Source organism: Talpa occidentalis, unplaced genomic scaffold (assembly GCF_014898055.3).
Source record: "Talpa occidentalis isolate TD23 unplaced genomic scaffold, MPIMG_talOcc4v2.1 talOcc4.4, whole genome shotgun sequence".
Classification (NCBI taxonomy): domain Eukaryota; kingdom Metazoa; phylum Chordata; class Mammalia; order Eulipotyphla; family Talpidae; genus Talpa; species Talpa occidentalis.
This window is the reverse complement of record NW_023604295.1, coordinates 932,893-950,449: the sequence shown is the minus strand read 5'-3', so window position 1 is coordinate 950,449 and position 17,557 is coordinate 932,893. Positions and strand designations below refer to the sequence as shown.

The 17,557-nt window shown below is 67.4% G+C and overlaps 1 protein-coding gene across 3 annotated transcripts in view; it reads left to right on the top strand.

Moving 5' to 3' along the window:
- The first annotated feature begins 1,398 nt into the window (after positions 1 to 1,398).
- The window catches only part of TRAPPC10 (trafficking protein particle complex subunit 10), a 36,846-nt gene continuing 20,687 nt past the window's right edge, over positions 1,399 to 17,557 (top strand). The window contains exons 1-7 of one of the 3 annotated variants that reach the window (XM_037524866.1): positions 1,399 to 1,476; positions 7,682 to 7,763; positions 9,486 to 9,621; positions 11,222 to 11,418; positions 13,268 to 13,463; positions 15,286 to 15,397; positions 16,909 to 17,156. In XM_037524866.1, the coding sequence (XP_037380763.1) occupies positions 1,410 to 1,476; positions 7,682 to 7,763; positions 9,486 to 9,621; positions 11,222 to 11,418; positions 13,268 to 13,463; positions 15,286 to 15,397; positions 16,909 to 17,156 (1,038 nt within the window). In that variant the 5' untranslated portion in view covers positions 1,399 to 1,409. Of the gene's footprint in view, positions 1,477 to 6,783; positions 7,071 to 7,681; positions 7,764 to 9,485; positions 9,622 to 11,221; positions 11,419 to 13,267; positions 13,464 to 15,285; positions 15,398 to 16,908; positions 17,157 to 17,557 lie in introns of those variants that run through there. The other 2 variants (XM_054700245.1, XM_037524867.2) reach the window with 2 other exon arrangements.

Sequence of the window (17,557 nt, the reverse complement as noted above, 5' to 3'; positions counted from 1 at the left end):
GCCCCGCCCCGCCCCGCCCCTAGTCCCCCCGCCCCGCCCCTGCCCCGCCCCTGCCCCGCCCCGCCCCGCCCCCGCCCCGCCCCTAGTCCCCCCCGCCCCGCCCCTGCCCCGCCCCGCACCCCCTGCCCCGCCCCGCCCCGCCCCGCTCCTAGTCCCCCCCCCGCCCCGCCCCTGCCCCGCCCCGCACCCCCTGCCCCGCCCCGCCCCGCCCCTAGTCCCCCCCGCCCCGCCCCTGCCCCGCCCGGCACCCCCTGCCCCGCCCCGCCCCGCCCCTAGTCCCCCCCGCCCCGCCCCTGCCCCGCCCCGCACCCCCTGCCCCGCCCCGCCCCTAGTCCCCCCGCCCCGCCCCTGCCCCGCCCCGCACCCCCTGCCCTGCCCCGCCCCGCCCCGCCCCTAGTCCCCCCCCCCCGCCCCGCCCCGCCCCTAGTCCCCCCCCTGCCCCGCCCCGCCCCGCCCCGCCCCTAGTCCCCCCCCGCCCCGCCCCTGCCCCGCCCCGCCCCGCCCCGCCCCGCCCCGCGCCCGCCCCGCGCCCCCCCCCGCCCCGCCCCCGCCCCGCGCCCCCGCCCCGCTCCGCACCCCCTCCCGCGCCCCCCCGCCCCGCCTCGCCCTGCCCTGCACCCCCCCGCAACCCCCCCGCCCGGCCTCGCCCCGCCCCGCCCCGCTCCTAGTCCCCCCCCCGCCCCGCCCCTGCCCCGCCCCGCACCCCCTGCCCCGCCCCGCCCCGCCCCTAGTCCCCCCCGCCCCGCCCCTGCCCCGCCCGGCACCCCCTGCCCCGCCCCGCCCCGCCCCTAGTCCCCCCCCGCCCCGCCCCTGCCCCGCCCCGCACCCCCTGCCCCGCCCCGCCCCTAGTCCCCCCCCCCGCCCCGCCCCTGCCCCGCCCCGCACCCCCTGCCCCGCCCCGCCCCGCCCCTAGTCCCTCCCCCCCGCCCCGCCCCGCCCCTAGTCCCCCCCCTGCCCCGCCCCGCCCCGCCCGCCCCTAGTCCCCCCCGCCCCGCCCCTGCCCCGCCCCGCCCCGCCCCGCGCCCGCCCCGCGCCCCCGCCCCGCCCCGCCCCCGCCCCGCGCCCCCGCCCCGCTCCGCACCCCCTCCCGCGCCCCCCCCGCCCCGCCTCGCCCTGCCCTGCACCCCCCCGCAACCCCCCCGCCCGGCCTCGCCCCGCCCCGCCCCGCACCCCCCCGCGCCCCCCCGCCCCGCCCCGCCCCGCCCCGCCCCGAGCCCGGCTTTCCGTCGGCCGAGCGCGCCACCGCCCCTTTAAGGGCGCGCCCCGGAAGCGCTCGCGCGACCCCGGAAGCGGACGCGGCGCCGGCCGGAGCTGCCTGCGCGGGGCCGGGCGGGCGTCGCGGTCGCGGCGGGCGCCGTCAGCGCGGGGCCCATGGGGCGCGGGGGCCCGAGGCGCTGACGCGGACGCCCATGGACGCCCCCGCGGGCGCGCCGCCGCCGGTGGTCTACACCATGGAGAACAAGCCCATCGTCACCTGTGAGTGCGCCGGCCCCGCCCGGCCCGCGCCCCCGCCCCGCGCCCCCCGCCCGGCCGCCTGCGCGGCGCTCGGGCCCAGGGGCGCGCGGGGCGGCCCCGCCGGGAGGGCGCGCGGCCGGCCGGGCCGGGCCGGGCCGGGCCGGGCCGGGCCGGCGGCGCCCCCCGCCTGGCCTCCGGCGCCGCTCGCCGCGGGGTGGGCCCGGCGCTGCCGGCGTGCGGAGGGCGCCGAGCTCCGTCCGCGGCGGGGAAGCCCCGGGGCGCCGCGGCGGGACTGGAGCGCGGGCGCTGGGAGGGCCCGAGGGCCGCCGCCGCCTGCGCCCGGGAGAAGCCTGGCGCGGGGACGCCCGGCCGAGCCCTCGCCTGCCCGCTCGCTGGTGCCCGCCCGGGCGCCTTCCCGGCGCCGCCCGCTCGAAGTCCGCGCTGCTGCCGCGCCTGGACGCGGGGACTCCCGGGAGCCGCCTCGCGGCTCGCCTCCCGCACCTCGGCTCTGGCCGCGGCGTCTGCCCCGGGCTCCCTGCAGGCGCAGGCGGGCGCGGAGCCCTCACGTTGGGCTTCGTGTCCCCCAGACCCTGGCAGCTGCGCCCCAAGTGCCACCCGCCCGCTGCTGGGGTCCCCGCCCTTGGGGCTCCCCGCCCTGGGGCACCCCGTGCTGCTGATGTGGTGCCTGGGCTGGGCTGGTCGGTGCTCAGCAGGGTTTTCCCCAGTTTCTGAAGAGGACGTCCCGGGACTCCCTTGGGTCAGGCGCTGCCCCCCGACCCCGTGTTTGAGGTCCACGTTTCATGGTCGCGGTCATGCGTGTGGCGGGGGGGGGGGGGGGGGGGGGGGGACACGGCCACCCCCACCTCCCCCAGGCAGGGCTCAGAGCGAGAGCTCTGCGGACGCTGGCCTCCTTGGAGTCTCAGCAAGGACAGTGGCTTTAGTGGACTTGCAGGGGATTGAGGGAGGGGGTGTGGCGCCCCCCCCCCATGCCCGAAGTAGTGGCAAGCCAGGCCCGGCCCTCTACCCTCCCGTCCTCCCGGGGCGCAGGGCAGGGAGGAGCTGGCCTGAGCCGCGTAGACAAGGCCAAACCCACCCCGGGCTGTGGGGCTCCGGGTGTGCGTCCTCCCAGCCCACACTCTGTCTCCATCTCTGAGATGCCGGCCTCGGTCCCTGAGGACGGCTGCGCCTGTTCACTGCTCAGCGAGAGCGCTTCTGCTTGTCTGCAGCTTTTTTCACAGGCTTTAGAACATTCTGCTCTAAGTGGAAGCGAGTTGTCCCGAGGCCTCCTGGGGCGGTGCTGACCGCGGCCGGCCCGGTGACTCCACAAGGCCCGTGAGCCGAGGGGAGGCCCGGAGGGGCACGTCCCGACACCTCGCAAACTGTGCCGGCGATTCTCTGAGGCGGAGGGAGGCGTGCGGCCTGCCGTCGGGAGAGGGCCACGGAGGCCACGCCAGAGAAGCCGTGGCCCTGGGAGGCCTCTGAAGGGTGGGGCCGACAGCGGTGCTGGGAATGCCCAAGTTCCTGTTCCGGGGCTCAGGTGCTTGTGTTGGGACGGGCCCAGCGGGCTCACCCCCTACTCTGGCCTGTCAGCTCCGCGTCCCCGGGTTTGGGGCGTCTCTGCTGCAGTATAGAGACAGCTGCACTCCCCAGCTCCCGACTCCTCCCCAGCTGCGGGCATCAGCTTGAGGGGCCCTGCTCCCCACAGGCCGCCTGGTGCCCACCGGGTCTGCCCTCCCTGAGTCTCTGTGTTTGGGGCTCCCGATCTGCCGGATCCTGCCCTGGCGACACCGGCACAGCCCCTTGTGCGGCTGGACCCCAGCCGGTCTGTGCCCGGCTAGCATTTGTGATGGCGGGTGGCAGGGTCAGCGCTCGGTCCCGGGCACCCAGTCCAGAAGTGGGTGCTGGGGACAGCCCCTCTGTTTTCCCGACCAGAAAGCAACCTGCAATGTCAGTTAAAGGGACGATGCACACAGATGCGCCTCGGGGAGCCAGCGCCCCAGAGAAGCACTGGGCAGCCGGCAGCCCTGCTCCCTGGGGAAGCTGCCTTCGGGTGCGGCTGGGTGGGGCTGAGGGCCTGCTGGCTGCCCCTGGCTCATCGTCTCTCCCGCATAGGGTCACAGCAGTTAGATCTTAAGGTGCGTGACCCAGGGTGTGCGTCGCCCCACTTGTGACCAGGCCCCGCCTGCACCACCTGCAGGCTGCTGGGGTACAAGGGTGGGTGTGCAGAGGGCACCAGAACACCAGCCGCGGGGGCGTCAGCCTTCTCTGTTCACAGCCGTGCGTGGCTGGTGATGGTTTTGTGGAACCTCCGAGGCCGGATGGGGTATTTAACCTCGGAATTAAATAGTGGGGTCCGGACAGTATATTAACCCTTGCTAACAGCAGCCGTTTGGAAAAAAGGATGCAGGTGAATGCAAGTCTTTATCTCACGCCAGCCTCCGAGCACCGCGGGAGGCGGGCCCTGCAGGGCCCGCACGGCCTGGGCCTGGGCAGGCTTGGCTGCCGCTGCGTTGACTTTCTGTGATTTGGGGTGCCTGCCTTTCATCGCGGTGGCGCCTTATGCTGTGAGCATAGCGGTGGCTGGAAAGCACAGTCGGCACTGGCCTCGGCTCCTCCGGAGGGTCCGGCGCTCTTCCGTGGGCTGCGCCTGCCTCTGCTGGCTGTGGGTTGGCTGTGCCTGTGGGCCCGCGGGCTCCTGCACGCCGCTGGGGGATTGGCGCGTAGCCCGGCCCTGGGTGAACGTGAGCGTCAGTGGAGAAGTGAAAGCCCCTGTGCGCGGCCCGCGCGCGTGCCTGGCCGCCGTGCGCTCCGAGGAGCTTCCAGGAGAGCAGCCCTTGGCGCACGCGGGTGACTCGCAGCGTTTGGGTTTTCTCCCCGCGCTGATGACGCTGAAACGGCCCCGCGCGATGGCTGGACCCCCAGCTGGTCTTCCCCTGGAAGCCCCCCGCCAGGGCCGTTGACGCATCCGTCTCAGCAGATTCGGGGCCGGCCCACGCGACATTCTCTGGGCCCCGGGGTGTCGTGTGCGCAGCCCCCAGGGGCCGCCCTGCGCCCTCCCCTCCTTCCCACTCCTCAGCAGCCTCCTGTCAGCTGCTCTCGACGTGGCTTTTGCGTGGGTCTTCGGCGTTGCGGTGTTAGAGGGCGTTTGGTACTTTTCACTGACACGTTGATGACCTCGGAGTCCCCCTGACTCTCGCGGCAGCGTCCGGGCTGTCAGCAAATGCTGTTTTCCAAAACACGCCTCAGTTCCACCACCGCTCCCCGGCCCAAGCCCCCTGCGTCCCCCCGGCCTGCTCCAGCCGCCTTCTGCTGGCCCTGGCTTCTGCCCCGGGCTGGCAGAGAGGATGCCCTGCCGGCTGAGGCCAGCCCTCCCGTGCCTGACCCGGGTCAACCGCTCAGGTGACCGCCAGAGACTTCGTGGGCCTTGGCGCCCAGACCTACATCCTCTGGCCCCCGGCCGTGGCTTCCTGGCTGCTCCCGGGACCCCTGCGGCCTCCCCCGACCCAGGCTCTGCAGGGCTGAGTCAGGAGAGCAGTTTGAAATTTGCTTCCGAATCACCCCAAGGGGAAACTGTCCTCCCAACTCTGCCCTGGACACTGGGCTCTCCTGGCCTCTCGTTGCTGGACGAGGTTCAGCTTGAGACTCGCCCACCTGGCGAGGGGCCCCTGGGGTTTTCCAAGCAGCCCTGTGAGGCGCTCACCCAACCCGCGGGCGGTCCGTGAGGTCTGCGCGCTTCTGGAGTCGAGTGGCCTCACCTCTCCATGTCCAGCCTCGCGGTCGGGTCCTTCTCGGCAGCTCCTGGGCCCATGACTCGCTGCTCCCGCCGGCGCACTCTGCTGCGCTGGCCGCGGCCTGCGGAGCCTCTGCTGGAGTTGTGTCCGCTGTGGTCCTGAGTCTGGTGCTGCCTGCCGCGCTCTTTGGGGATGCACCCACGCCCCACCTCCTGTCGTGCGTTTCTGCTGCTAGAGCTGCTGCCCCCCGTGTCCGGAGCGTGCAGGCGGGTCGGGACAGGCCCTTCGCCCGTCACAGGGACGCTCCGTGTCGAGCGGTGAGTCCCCGCCTGACCCTCCGCACCCCTTCCCGCACAGCGGGGGCGCCCGTCTGCGCACGTTAGCCCTTGGAGTGTCTTCTCCAGTGAGATGTCTGCTCAGCTCCTCGGCCCGTCTGTCAGCGGGGCCGCTGTTGCGTCCAGGCGCGCGGCGCTTCCGTAGGCGAGCCCCGTCCGGTGGGCGGTCCGCAGGCGTTCTCCTGGGCTGCGCTTGTCTTGGCGCCTCCTCGGGAGCTGTCCCGAGGCCCCGGGCCGTGCGCCAGCATGTCGTGCGCGTGGAGGTGCCCCCGAGCTGACGGTCGCCGCCACTCTGTGCGTTTCCACGGAGGATCGGGGGCGGCACCCCTGTTTCTGCGGGTCCGGCTGCGCTGGTTCGTGGGGCTGCTGTAACACGATCAGATTCCGGGTGACTCAGGACAGAAGCCAGCTTTCTGGGCCTGGAGACAGGACGCCGAAAGCCGAGATGTCCGCAGGGCCGCCTTCCCGCCTGAGGCTCGGGGGGCACCAGCCTGGAGGCCCCGGCCCGTGGGCGCCTGCGGCGGCTGGACACGCTCCCCGGAAGCCCTGCGCCAAGCTGACCCCGGAGACTCTTTGTCCAAACCGCATCTCGCCGACGTGTGGGTTCCGGGGTCGGGGCCCGGTCGGGTGTCTGGGCGCCCTTGCCTGTAGGATCTGCGTGGGCGCCCGGGCGCCCCTCCCCAGGGCCCTGGCCGTGCGGCTGCCGCTGTTCCGGCCGCGCCTGTCCACGGGGACGGGCCCGCGTCCCGGCCGGGGGGTTTCTTGGCATCTGGGCTCGGGCCGTCGGTGTCGATACGGGGGCGGCCTCTCAGGAGAAGGCCCTTTCCTGCGGTCGCTCTCCGTCGTCACGGGGTTTTTCCCCAGGAAAGCGAGTGGTGTTATCTGGCTTCCTGCTGGTGTGGTCCGTGGGGTTTTTCACGCCTGGATAGCATTTGAGGGCCTGGCTTGCAAGATCAGAAAAACGTGAGCAACTTACGAAGGCGCCGGTAACAGGGCCCCCTTGGTTGCCTCAGGACCTGGTGCGTGCCTGGGGATGTTTCTTTTTCTCATGGATTTGTTTAGTCATTGTACAAATTTTAGAGTTGACGTTTTTTGCTGGCGCCTTGGAACTCACAAGCCGCGTGGGGGTGATTCTGAGTCCGCGGCTCCCCACCCGCCGGCACGTAGCCGGTCGGTTCACTGGGTTTGCAGTGGCGACGTGGGTGTGGGGGGGCGGGCGGGGTCACTGGACACGAAGACCTGGGGCCCCTCGCGTTCGGCTCCCACAGCTTTGCCAAGGGGCCGGGGAGCCACGCCCCATCTGCCCCCAGGGAAGAGCTTGTCCCTCAAGTTCCCCTCAGAAAGCTTGGGCCTTAGCCTGAGCATCGAGGGAGCGTTGCTTCCTTGGGTCAGCGGCTGCGGCCCTGGACGTCGTCAGCATATTCCTGCCCCCCGGAAACGACAACGCGTTCCAAGAGCCGGCCCAGGATGCAGCATCCGGCTGGGGAACCTGTCCTCGGCCCAGGGCGGTGTGAAGGCTCTCCTGCCCTGGCCCTCCGCCCCCGCCCCGGTGAGCAGGGTCCTCCAGGACAGCCCTGAAGGCATCACGAGGAGCTCCAGGGGCCACGCTTGTCTGTGGCTGTTAGTGCCAAGGTGGCGCAGCCTCGCTGGGCGCGTCTGCGCCCTGTGCAGGCCTGACGGGACACCTGCACAGCCGGACCCCGACACGACCACAGGCCTCCTGGGTGCCTGTAACCCTGCGTTCTTTTTTTTTTTTTTTTTTTTTAAAGATTTATTTATTCATACAAGCACTGGGTACAGTCAGAAGCGCGGGAGGGTGAGAGAATTCACCAGAGTCAGAGCGGGGAGCAGAGCAGGCAGAAGGACCGAAGGACACTGCTGAGGGGAGCAGCGGGCGGCAGGAGAGGTCTGCGCGCCATGTGGGACCCTCCTCCGGTGGCCGGGGAGCAGCCGGGGATCGAACTGGCGCTGCAGAGGCTGCGGGCAGCCTCGTAACCCAGCGCTCAACCGCTGCTCCCCCCGGGAGGCCCTGGTGCAGGCTTTCTTGAGACGCTTGCTGTGGTTATTTTGCTGACTGGCAGCCTGCACAGAAATCAATTCCAAACTTGCCTGGAGCCGCCTGAAAATGCATAACCGTGTTTCTCTTCGTTCCCGTTGCAGGTGCTGGAGATCAGAACTTGTTCACGTCTATCTACCCGACACTGTCTCAGCAGCTCCCGCGCGAGCCCATGGAGTGGAGGAGGTAGGTCCTGGCTGGGCCTGCGTGGGGCGGCACCGCTGCTGGGGAGCTTGGCGCACGTCTCCTGTGGGTCTTGCTCCAGGAGCGGTTGGTCGATGTTCCTAGCAGGACAGCTCACCATGAGTGGTGCCCGCTCTTGGCGCTCGTCAGCGCGCCCCGGCCAGGCTCTGCGCAGAGACGTGGGTTCTCAGACGCTCAGCCGGCCTGCGCCCCCGCCCGTGGCCTGTGTGCCTTTCGGGAGGGGCGTTGGGACGAGGACGCCCACAGCGAGCGGAGGCGGCTGGCCCGCCCTGTGTGCACCTGTGCTGTTGGGGGGGGGGTGTTGACTTTGAGTCTCCGCGGGGGAGACTTGGTTGTACTCCGACTCTCCCCGAGATGTACAGACACGCCCTGTGGCTGCTGCCGTGACCTGGTCCTTCCGGGCCGGCTGTGGCTTTGCATGTACCCAAGGGCGAGCGCAGCTCGGGCAGAGGCCCAGGCCCCTGCTCACGTGGCCCATGTTTCGCTCCTGCTTCCAGGGCTGCGGGGGTGGCCTTCCTTGCTGACAAGTGAAAGAGGGCGCAGAATTCTTTCACAAAAAATGGCTCCAAAAGAAAGATAGGAAGAAAAGCTGCCCGGTGTGTGGGGGGGGGCCCGTGCTGCGGCGGGGAGCTCGGTGGGCACAGGGCCGTCGCCAGAAGCGATGGTGAGATTTGGGAAGGATTTCCGCTGGGCGCGCCGCCTCTGCGCAGTCTGAAAAATAGACAAAAACCAGTGTGTCCACAAACAAGGGGACGGGCTGTGCGGGGAGAGGCAGCGAGGCAGGCACGTGTCACGCCTGTCTTTCTCTCCGGTTCTTGAAACCTCGCGAAATGAGAAGAAAAGACCGAAGGGGGCAGGTGCAGGGGGCGGAGCAGGCCAGCAGGGGCGCGTCGGCGCCTTTCTGGGAGAAGGGAGAGCTGGAGGGCTGGGGAGGAAGCCGGCCCCGGTGTGTAGACTGGCGCCCAACCTGGGCTCTGAGGAGAGGCGAGGCCTGGTGGGAAAGGGTCGGCACAGGCAAGGGCGCCCACTGCGAGGGGGTGTGAGAGTCACTCTCGCCCAGCCTGCAGGCCTGGGGAGGCGCGCGAGCGGGTGGGGGCTGTTCCAGTGCCCACAGATGGGCTGAACAGGCGGCAGCTCGGAGCCCTCCACGCCCCCTGGGCCGGAGGGCACTGGCCTGCACTGGGGAGACCGCCACGTTCCCATTCTCGGAAGACACGCGCCCCGCCTCGTCAAGTGTCAGGTGTGGGGAGCCTTCCTGATGGCGGCGGAGGGCAGCCTTTGAGGGGTGCCGGGGAGGAGCTGGCGGCTGCCTGTGTGCTGGGTGGTGGCACAGGGCTGTCGCCAGGGGTGGTGCTGCCCACCTGGGGCGGGCGCCTTACATGTGAAGGAAGGGAGACCGGGCGGCTTCAGTTCTAGAAGCAGCGAAACCGCACAGACGCCCTGGTGCCCTGGAGCTGCGCGGGGACAAAGGCCTCTGGCCCATGTTGGGGAGCTTCACAGACAAGCTGCTCTCGCGCTGTGCCGGCGCGTCTGGGGGCACGGCTCTGCTCCCCCGGGCCAGCCTGCTGGAGGAGTGTCCCCCCGCCAGCGCCGTGCAGGCCTGGGTCCGCGCTCGCCCCAGGCTGGTGTCCGCCAGGCTCACGGGTGCGCCCTCCTGCCTGCCCCCCGTCCCGCAGCGCCTCCCTGACTTCAGAACGTTTCTAGGTCCTACGGCCGTGCGCCCAAGATGATCCACCTGGAGTCTAACTTCGTGCAGTTCAAGGAGGAGCTGCTGCCCAAGGAAGGGAACAAGGCTCTGCTGACCTTCCCCTTCCTCCACATCTACTGGACGGAGTGCTGCGTGAGCACGGGGCTGCGGGGGCACGGGGCTGCGGGGGCACGGGGCTGCGTGAGCACGGGGCTGCGGGGGCACGGGGCTGCGGGGGCACGGGGTGCTGTTGGAGTACCCCAGTTGGGGGACACTTCCTTTGTCTTTGCTGCTCTGCCCATGAAGTGCTTTTCCCTTCAGCCTCTACAGCCGTTGTCTCGAGGCTGACCTCACGCGGCCTGCCCGCGTTTTCTTCACGTTTCTAGTACTTGGGCTTTTTTTTCTGTTTTTTTGGCTGATAGTTGTTACCAAATTCAGGTTGTTTTTGGTCTTTATATCCTTGGGTGTCTTTTCTGCCCCCCATTCTTTCCTGCCATGGGGAATCAGTCCCATCTGTGCTCGGCTGCTCATGGCGCCTTGTGGGGTTCTGTCGGCCTTTTTGTTCTTACAGAAAGTCGACTTTTTGCCAGATCATTTTCCGCAGAGGCTCTTTTGAGTGGTGCTTTTTCTTTTTCTTTTTTTTTTCTTTAAAGATTGATTTATGTATGCATACAAGAGCTGGGGTACGGGCCACAGATGTGGGGGGTGAGAGGATTCCCCAAAGATAGAGCAGGGAGCAGAACAGGCAGATTGACCGAAATCCACTGCTGAGGGGAGCAGCGGGCCAGTCAGGAGAGGTCTGCTGCGCCATGTGGGTTGCTCCCTGACTGGCTGGGGATCAAACTCGTGCTGCAGTGGCTGTGAATTGCTTCATAGTGCAGTGCTTAACACCTTGCGCCACCAGGAGGGCCCAGGTTGTGCTTTTTCTTAATGTAAGCCGAGGATAGCAGTGCTAAAGCGGGGCTGGGGTGGCAGGCGCTGCCTTCTGGAGCTCTCTTGAGTCAGAGCGAGAGGCACGGGGCCAGGTTCGCCTGGTGCGGGGCTCACAGCAGCCAGTGCGCCTGAGCCGGGCCGAGAGCCGCTTGGCTGGGCAAGGGCGCTGGCAGAGGGGCTGGGGCAGTGACCCCAACGGAAGTGCCCGAGGTTTAGACGCCTCATTCTGGGCTGGACCAAGCCTGAGGTCTCGGGCGTCACTGGTGCGCAGGTGCGGGCGTTCCTGCTGGCGTGGCCAGGGCAGGAGGGCGCCGGCGCTGCCCGAGGGGCCGGGCGTGCGGGCTGTGGGGCTGGCGGGATGCCCTGGGCGGGTGACGCGTGGGCTTGCTGGGACAGTGCTCAGGAAGCCTCCGTAGTCCTCGTCCCTGGGGTTGCGTGACATGACCAGAGGCAGCTGGGGTTTTAGATGTGGCTGTGGGGGGCCTCTGCAAGGCCCTGGGCTTCCCATGAGCGCCCTGTCCAGTTGGGACTGCGGCCTGCGGCGTCCCCGGGCGGGTGTCCCGACAGGCTGGGACAGAGGCCTCGGCCCCACAGGAGGAAGTCCCTGCTCAGCAGACGGCCGCCGGTGCAGCTGCTGGGCCACTCCCTCTCAGGCTCCCCGGAGGCCACTGGGCCGCCTTCCCGCAGGGTCTTGAGTCTGGGGGACTCACGCCTGGCCAGGGCCCGTGGGCTCTGTGGCCACTGTCGGCTGTCACGAGGCAGCATCTTGCATCTGGCTGTAAGGCGCTGTTGACGCGCCGTCTCGGGCCGGCTGTTCCAGGACACCGAGGTGTACAAGGCGACGGTGAAGGACGACCTCACCCGGTGGCAGAACGTCCTGAAGGCCCACAGCTCCTCAGACTGGCTGGTCGTGGTGGTGGAGAATGACGCCAAGAGGAAGAACAAGACCAACATCCTTCCCCGGACCTCCATTGTGGACAAAATAAGAAACGACTTTTGTAATAAACAGAGTGACAGGTAAGCGGCCCTCGCGCTCCGCCTGCTGGGTGACGATGCAGACCCCGCACCCGGCATCCGGGTTGCTGCCTCCGGAGTGGGTACCGCAGTGCTGAGGACTGGCCCAATCCTCCGGAGCTCCTGGCCGGCCAGGGGAAAGTGAACAGTGACCCCCTCGGAGGAGACCCCCTTTCTGAACACTGACGGTGTCAGCATGGGGGGAGCGTCGCGGCCCCTGGGTGCTGCAGGGTCCCCGAGTGAGGCTTTGGGCCCCGTGTGCACATTTACCTTGACACCGCCACACACTCCTGAGGACAGACGTGGTCCCAGGGACGGGGACCTCCCCCCGAGCCGGGTCCCCCGCACCCCCCGGCTGTGCTCCTTCTCTCTGGGGGAGGCTCGCCCGGCTCCAGCTGTGGCCGTCCCTGGGGGGCCGGCCTCCTTCAGCCCGGCTCGTTTCTCAGGCGCGTTCCTGCCACAGCGCTCGAGCTCCCCAGGTCCTGGGAGGGGTGGGGGGTGGGGGAGCCAGTCCCCACTCTGCTCCAGTGGGATGTGGCTTCCTGCACACCCGGGTCATCCTCTCTGCGGTCAGCGTGGTACCCGGGCTTACACAGATGGCTCCAGACGCTGCATCCTTGGGGTGGGGGCGCCTGAGAACGCAGCTGCAGGGTCAGGCAGGGCAAGGCGCGAGCCCTAGGTGCACGGTGGAAGTGCCCGCCCCGCTGGCTGTGGCGTGACGCAGCCCGTGCCAGCGCCTGCCCTTAAGTGGCAACTTGCAGGGGCCGAGAGACACGGGACAGTTGTGTGTATGTATGAAGTCAGGGCCGATGGCCTCGGAAGCTGTCACAACAGGCGAGGTCATGTTTGGGGCTTAGTCAGGACCTGACTGGGGCCTGGGCTGTGGGACGCTCACCTCTGGCTCTCCGGAGGGCGCACTGCTGCTCGTGCACCACGTCGGCGCCTCTGTCTGGCCGCCAGTCTGTCTCTGCCGGGCCTGCAAGGCTCCCCGGCCGTTCCCGCTGCTGCTCAGGCACAGAATTGAACTCGCTGACGCTTTTTCAAATTTTGTGGGGCTTTTTTTGTTTAAAGATTTATTTTTACTTTTGCGTACAAGAGCTGGGGTGTAGGCCAGAGGTGCGGGGGTGAGAGGATTCCCCAGAGACAGTGTGGGCAGCAGTGTACTGAGACACACTGCTGAGGGGAGCAGCGGGAGACAGGAGGGGTCTGCTGCGCCCTGTGGGTCGCTCCCTGGCTGGGGATGGAAGTCAGGCCGCAGTGGCTGGCGATAGCTCGATAGCACTGAGACTTTACCCCGTGCCCCAGGAGAGGCCCCCGCTGAGACTAAAGCCCAGGACAGCTCATCTGCAGCAGCCCCTGTGTGCCCTTCGCTGTCTGTTTTTCACTGATTTGCAAAACCGCCTGTAACACCAACTCTGGGGTGGGAAAGCAGGGGGAGTGCTGGCGGGGTGAGAGCTGGCGCAGTGGCGCCTGTTCCCCTGCCGGGTGGCCCTGGGGCACCATGTCAGGAAGTGCACACTGAGTCCTTTCGATTACATGGACCCACGAGGTTTTGGGGCTGCAGGATGAGTGTTGGGGACTGTGACGCGACTCCCTGTCTTCCAGAGAGCGCTGGAGGCAGGGTCTAGGACGCAGCACTTCCGACCCCATCCCCCTTTCTGGTCCTCGTAGCAGCGCGGCCTCCCCTGGTGCGGCATTAAGCAGGTCGCGTGCGGCCTCCTCCAGCCCGGGTTCTGGCCGCCTGCTGTTCTTCATGGCTGGGGCGGAGCCAGGGCACCTCGGAGGCGGGAGCCACCGGGCGGGGGCGCTGTGCGAGGGGAGGGTTTTCCAGAGCCTGTTCCTGTCTTTGCAGGTGTGTCGTGCTCTCCGACCCCTTGAAGGACTCTTCTCGAACTCAGGAATCCTGGAATGCCTTCCTGACCAAACTCAGGACCTTGCTTCTTATGTCTTTTACCAAAAACCTAGGCAAGTTTGAGGATGACATGAGAACCTTGAGGGAGAAGAGGACGGAGCCCGGCTGGAGCTTCTGCGAGTACTTCATGGTCCAGGTGCGTGGCTCCCGGTGCGCTGGCGCCTCCCCGCTCCTTCCTGTGGCAGGCCGCTCTCCCGGGCTCCTTCTTGCCGCGTGGTTGTTAAGGTCGAGAGACAGCTGACGTCTTGTCAGGTCAGAGCCGGCCCCTGGCCGCCGAGTCATCGACGCCTCTGCAGCCTCGAGGGCGGCCTCACTCTCAGAGCAGCCTTGTCTGTGAGTGTCTCGGGACTTCGGGGAGTCTGCCTTGGAAACCGCCCAGGCTCAGGCCACAGTGGGGGCGGCCTGACCGCACAGACGCCCCGGCCACTGGTCTGTGGCCGCCTGCCGGTTCCGGGCACATTTCCTCTGTGCGGCATTTGTGGCCGTGGGCGCCGTCAGATCTTCTAGGCTGGCTTCTGTACTGTGGCTGTGAGATGCTAGGTCTTGGAGTCGTAGCCTGTGCCACCTTTCTCCTCTTTAAGGAGTGGCTTGGCTGAGCGCGGATACGCGAGAGCAGCCCGGGCACGGCCGGACGCAGGGCGGCCTCCCTCGCTCTCACTCAGCACCTTCTGACTAAACAGCCGTGGCTTTCGTATTTCAGCATCAACTCTGTGTCAGCTCCTGAGGCAGTCAGGCTCGCCACACAAAGACCACTTCTGATTAAAAATTTTGATGTTTATCTGTTATTCTAGTGCTTGTAGCTTGGATGAGCTGGCAGTGGCAGGCAGTTCATCAGCTGGTAATCCCTGCCCTGCCTGCTCTGCCCCTTCCGGCTGGGAGCTTAGCTTCTGGGAGCTATAAACAAGGCAAGGGGGAGTCCCGTGAGCCAGTGGTGTTGAATTGGAACTGCAGTATCAGTGTGGACCTGCGGTGGGTGGAGGGGTGACGGGGTGGGGGTGGACAGTGGGTGACGGTGGGCGGGTGGGTTGGCAGCTTATCACACGCATGTTTTTGCTCTGTCTTCTGACAGGAACTAGAAACACAACTTCTTAGTAGCAACGAGCACTTCTGGTGTCAAGATCTTGGCTTCTAACCTCTTTTTTCCTGTAAAAGACCCAGGATCTTTGTAGAAGTGCTTCCCAGGACGGGGGCGGGGGGCGCAGGTGAACCTAGATGGTCTTGCAGAGCCAGAAAGCACGGAGGTGTGCCCACAGAGGTGGCGGGCGGGAGCAGGCGGAAGCGGGCCATAAAATGAAGAGCCACAGCGTTGGGCTTTTCCTCGTGGAGTGAAGCGAGCGGCCGTGAGCCCGCAGAGGGATGCACGCTGGCCACGTCAGCACACGAGGAGAGGTTCGGCCTTTCAGTGCGGGAGGCCCGCAGCCGGTGCCGCGGGTGGAAAGCAGAGAGTCGCTGTTGGCCGTGGCACCGCGTGTGTTCCAGGCACGGTCCTTGTGCTTTAAGGCCGGGCTCGCTGGCGAGCGCTAGGAGGGCCTCACGGAGGACGCTGAGGAGGGAGGGGAAGGAGAGCAGGTAGTAGGCAGGGCGGACCAGGGGCCAAGTCTGGGGCCCCCACTGGAGAGTCGGGGGTCAGCGGAGGACGAGGAGGGAGAGGCCAGCCCTGGACCCCGGGCCGGTGAGGGACGTGCTGAGAGGAAGTGGGTCCTGTCCAGCCCGCACACGAGCGGCGCAGGGTCTCTGGGCCACGCTGGCCTTCTCCGGCCTCTTCCCGCTGCTCCCCATGTACATACTTGCTGGCGTGCTCGTCGTTGGGCCAGCCTGCCCCTGTGGCCTGACCTCGCCACACGCCATGTGTATGTGTGCGTGCATGGGTGTGCGTGCGTGTGTGCGTGCGTGTGCGCGCCGGTGACCCCCCACTGCTGCGGGCCGTCCTGAGGCTGACCGCGCTTGCCCCTGCCCAGGAGGAGCTGGCCTTTGTGTTCGAGATGCTGCAGCAGTTTGAGGACGCGCTGGTGCAGTACGATGAGCTGGACGCCCTGTTCTCCCAGTACGTCGTCAACTTCGGGGCCGGAGGTGAGTGGCAACATCCCGGAAACACCTCTTCCCACCTCCACGTCGTGGGGGCTGCCTCCGAGCTGCCCGGGACTGGCTGCCCGCTGTCCTGCACTGGCTGCCACGGCTCTTCTCACGGCCCCCGCGGGGGACTAAGAGCCCGTCGTTTTCACTTTCTGGGGCATCTCGGGCAACATGGCGTGTGAGGCGTGCTCCAACTGGTGACCACTTGCGGCGCTTCTGGGCCTGTACCTCTCCCGGCGGGGGCACCTGCTGAGAGGCGATCGCCGTGGTGCTGTGTGAGGCTGTGGGTTTCACGGCACTGCTGTCGCGGGTGTTTATCCCTGGAGCCTGGAAACATCTCCTTCCTGTTAGAGTGCAGAATCAGCAGTGCAGTCCTGTGCCCCCAAACAGTCTGTCCCTGGTTTGGAGTGAACTTTGCTTGATGCAAACAGCATCACTCCCTGCAGACGGTCTCTGAAGCCAGTTGTTCTGTCAGTAGCCCGGCGCAGGCGCAGGCACCAGCCGCCGTGCAGCTACACACTGGAGCACGCAGGCTGCACCCACCTCGGCAGTGCTGGCCGCTGCTGCCACTGCGGGCACTGAGAGGAGAGGCTGTCTCGAGTGCAGAGAGCTGGTTGGGCCCTGTGCCCGCTTGCACTGCCGGCTGGTCTCGGCGCCCCTGCTTGGGCCATAGCGGCGTCACTGACTGGGCCCTGCTCCAGGTGTTGACACTCGGGTTTGCTGAGACACAGGGAAACGTGCAACCAAAGCAGAGCGTTGATTAAATAGGAATTTTTAAAAAAGGTTTATTTATTTTTGCATACAAGAGCTGGGGTGCAGGCCAGAGGTGCGGGGGTGAGAGGACTCCCCAGAGACAGTGGGGAGCAGAACAGGCGGATCCACTGAAACACACTGCTGAGGGAGCAGCGGGCAGACGGGAGAGGTCTGCTGCACTGTGGGTCAGCTCCCTGGCCGGGAGCCGCACTCATGCTGCAGAGGCTGTGGACAGCTTCACAGGCTGCGGACAGCCTCTCCCCTGCGCTGCCAGGGAGGCCCCCATAGAGTCCCAAGTTTATTTTTAGGTCACATTTGAGAGGGCGATGAGTTGAGGTTGGGGAGGTGGGTGGGAATGTTTGGCAAGTAGCAAGTTTCCTCCTGGAGCCGGTGTCCTTCCCTCTCGGAGCCGGACTCTGCGACAGACACAGCTGAGGGGAATAAGCATGGAAAGTGCGGGCGCTCAGCCGGCCCACAGCCCGGGCCCAGGACGGCTCCCCGATTCCTGGCCTTCTGGGCGGGTGCAGTGAGTCCGTGGCCTGGGTCACGCTGCCACACGCTCGCCACCGGACGCCCAGTGCCTGCCCCTTGTTCTCTCCGCAGTCCCTGGGCTGCTGCGGGGGAGGGGGCTGCTCTGTCCCAGCAGCTGGGCCTGGGTGAGGGTGGGGCCTGTGGTGGGGCGGGACCTGCTGTGGGGCGGGGTCTGGAGTGGGGTGGGGACAAGGCAGCGATTTTCATGACCCGTGTCTGTCTAGATGGCGCCAACTGGCTGGCGTTTTTCTGCCAGCCAGTCAAGAGCTGGGATGGCCTGATCCTGCGGAAGCCCATCGACATGGAGAAGCGCGCGCTGATCCAGAGGCAAGAGGCCACCCTGCTGGACCTGCGCAGCTACCTGTTCTCCCGCCAGTGCACGCTACTGCTTTTCCTGCAGAGGCCCTGGGAGGTGGCGCAGCGCGCCCTGGAGCTGCTGCACAGCTGCGTGCAGGAACTGAAGCTCTTGGAAGTGAGTCCCAGCTCCCCCATTTCTTGATTGTCTACAGAAAACTCGACCTCAGAACCCCAGACGTCACCTGATGGTGCTTAGAAAGAGTTTCCCCTTTCTGGAAGGCCTGGTCCTTGGTCTGCTGTCGCTTGGTCTGTTGTCTGCGTTCTGCTCGGTGTGGTGGAGCCGTGCTGCCCCAGAGGAAGCCTCTCAGACCCGCTTCTTTTTCTTTTCCTTTAAAGATTGTATTTTTACGTAGAAGAACCGGGGTGCAGGCCAGAGGTGGGGGGTGAGAGGACTCCCCAGAGACAGAGTGGGGAGCAGAACAGGCAGATCCACTGAAATCCACTGCTGAGGGGAGCAGCGGGGAGACAGGAGAGGTCTGCTGCCGTGTGGGTCAGCTCCCTGGCCAGGGATTGAAC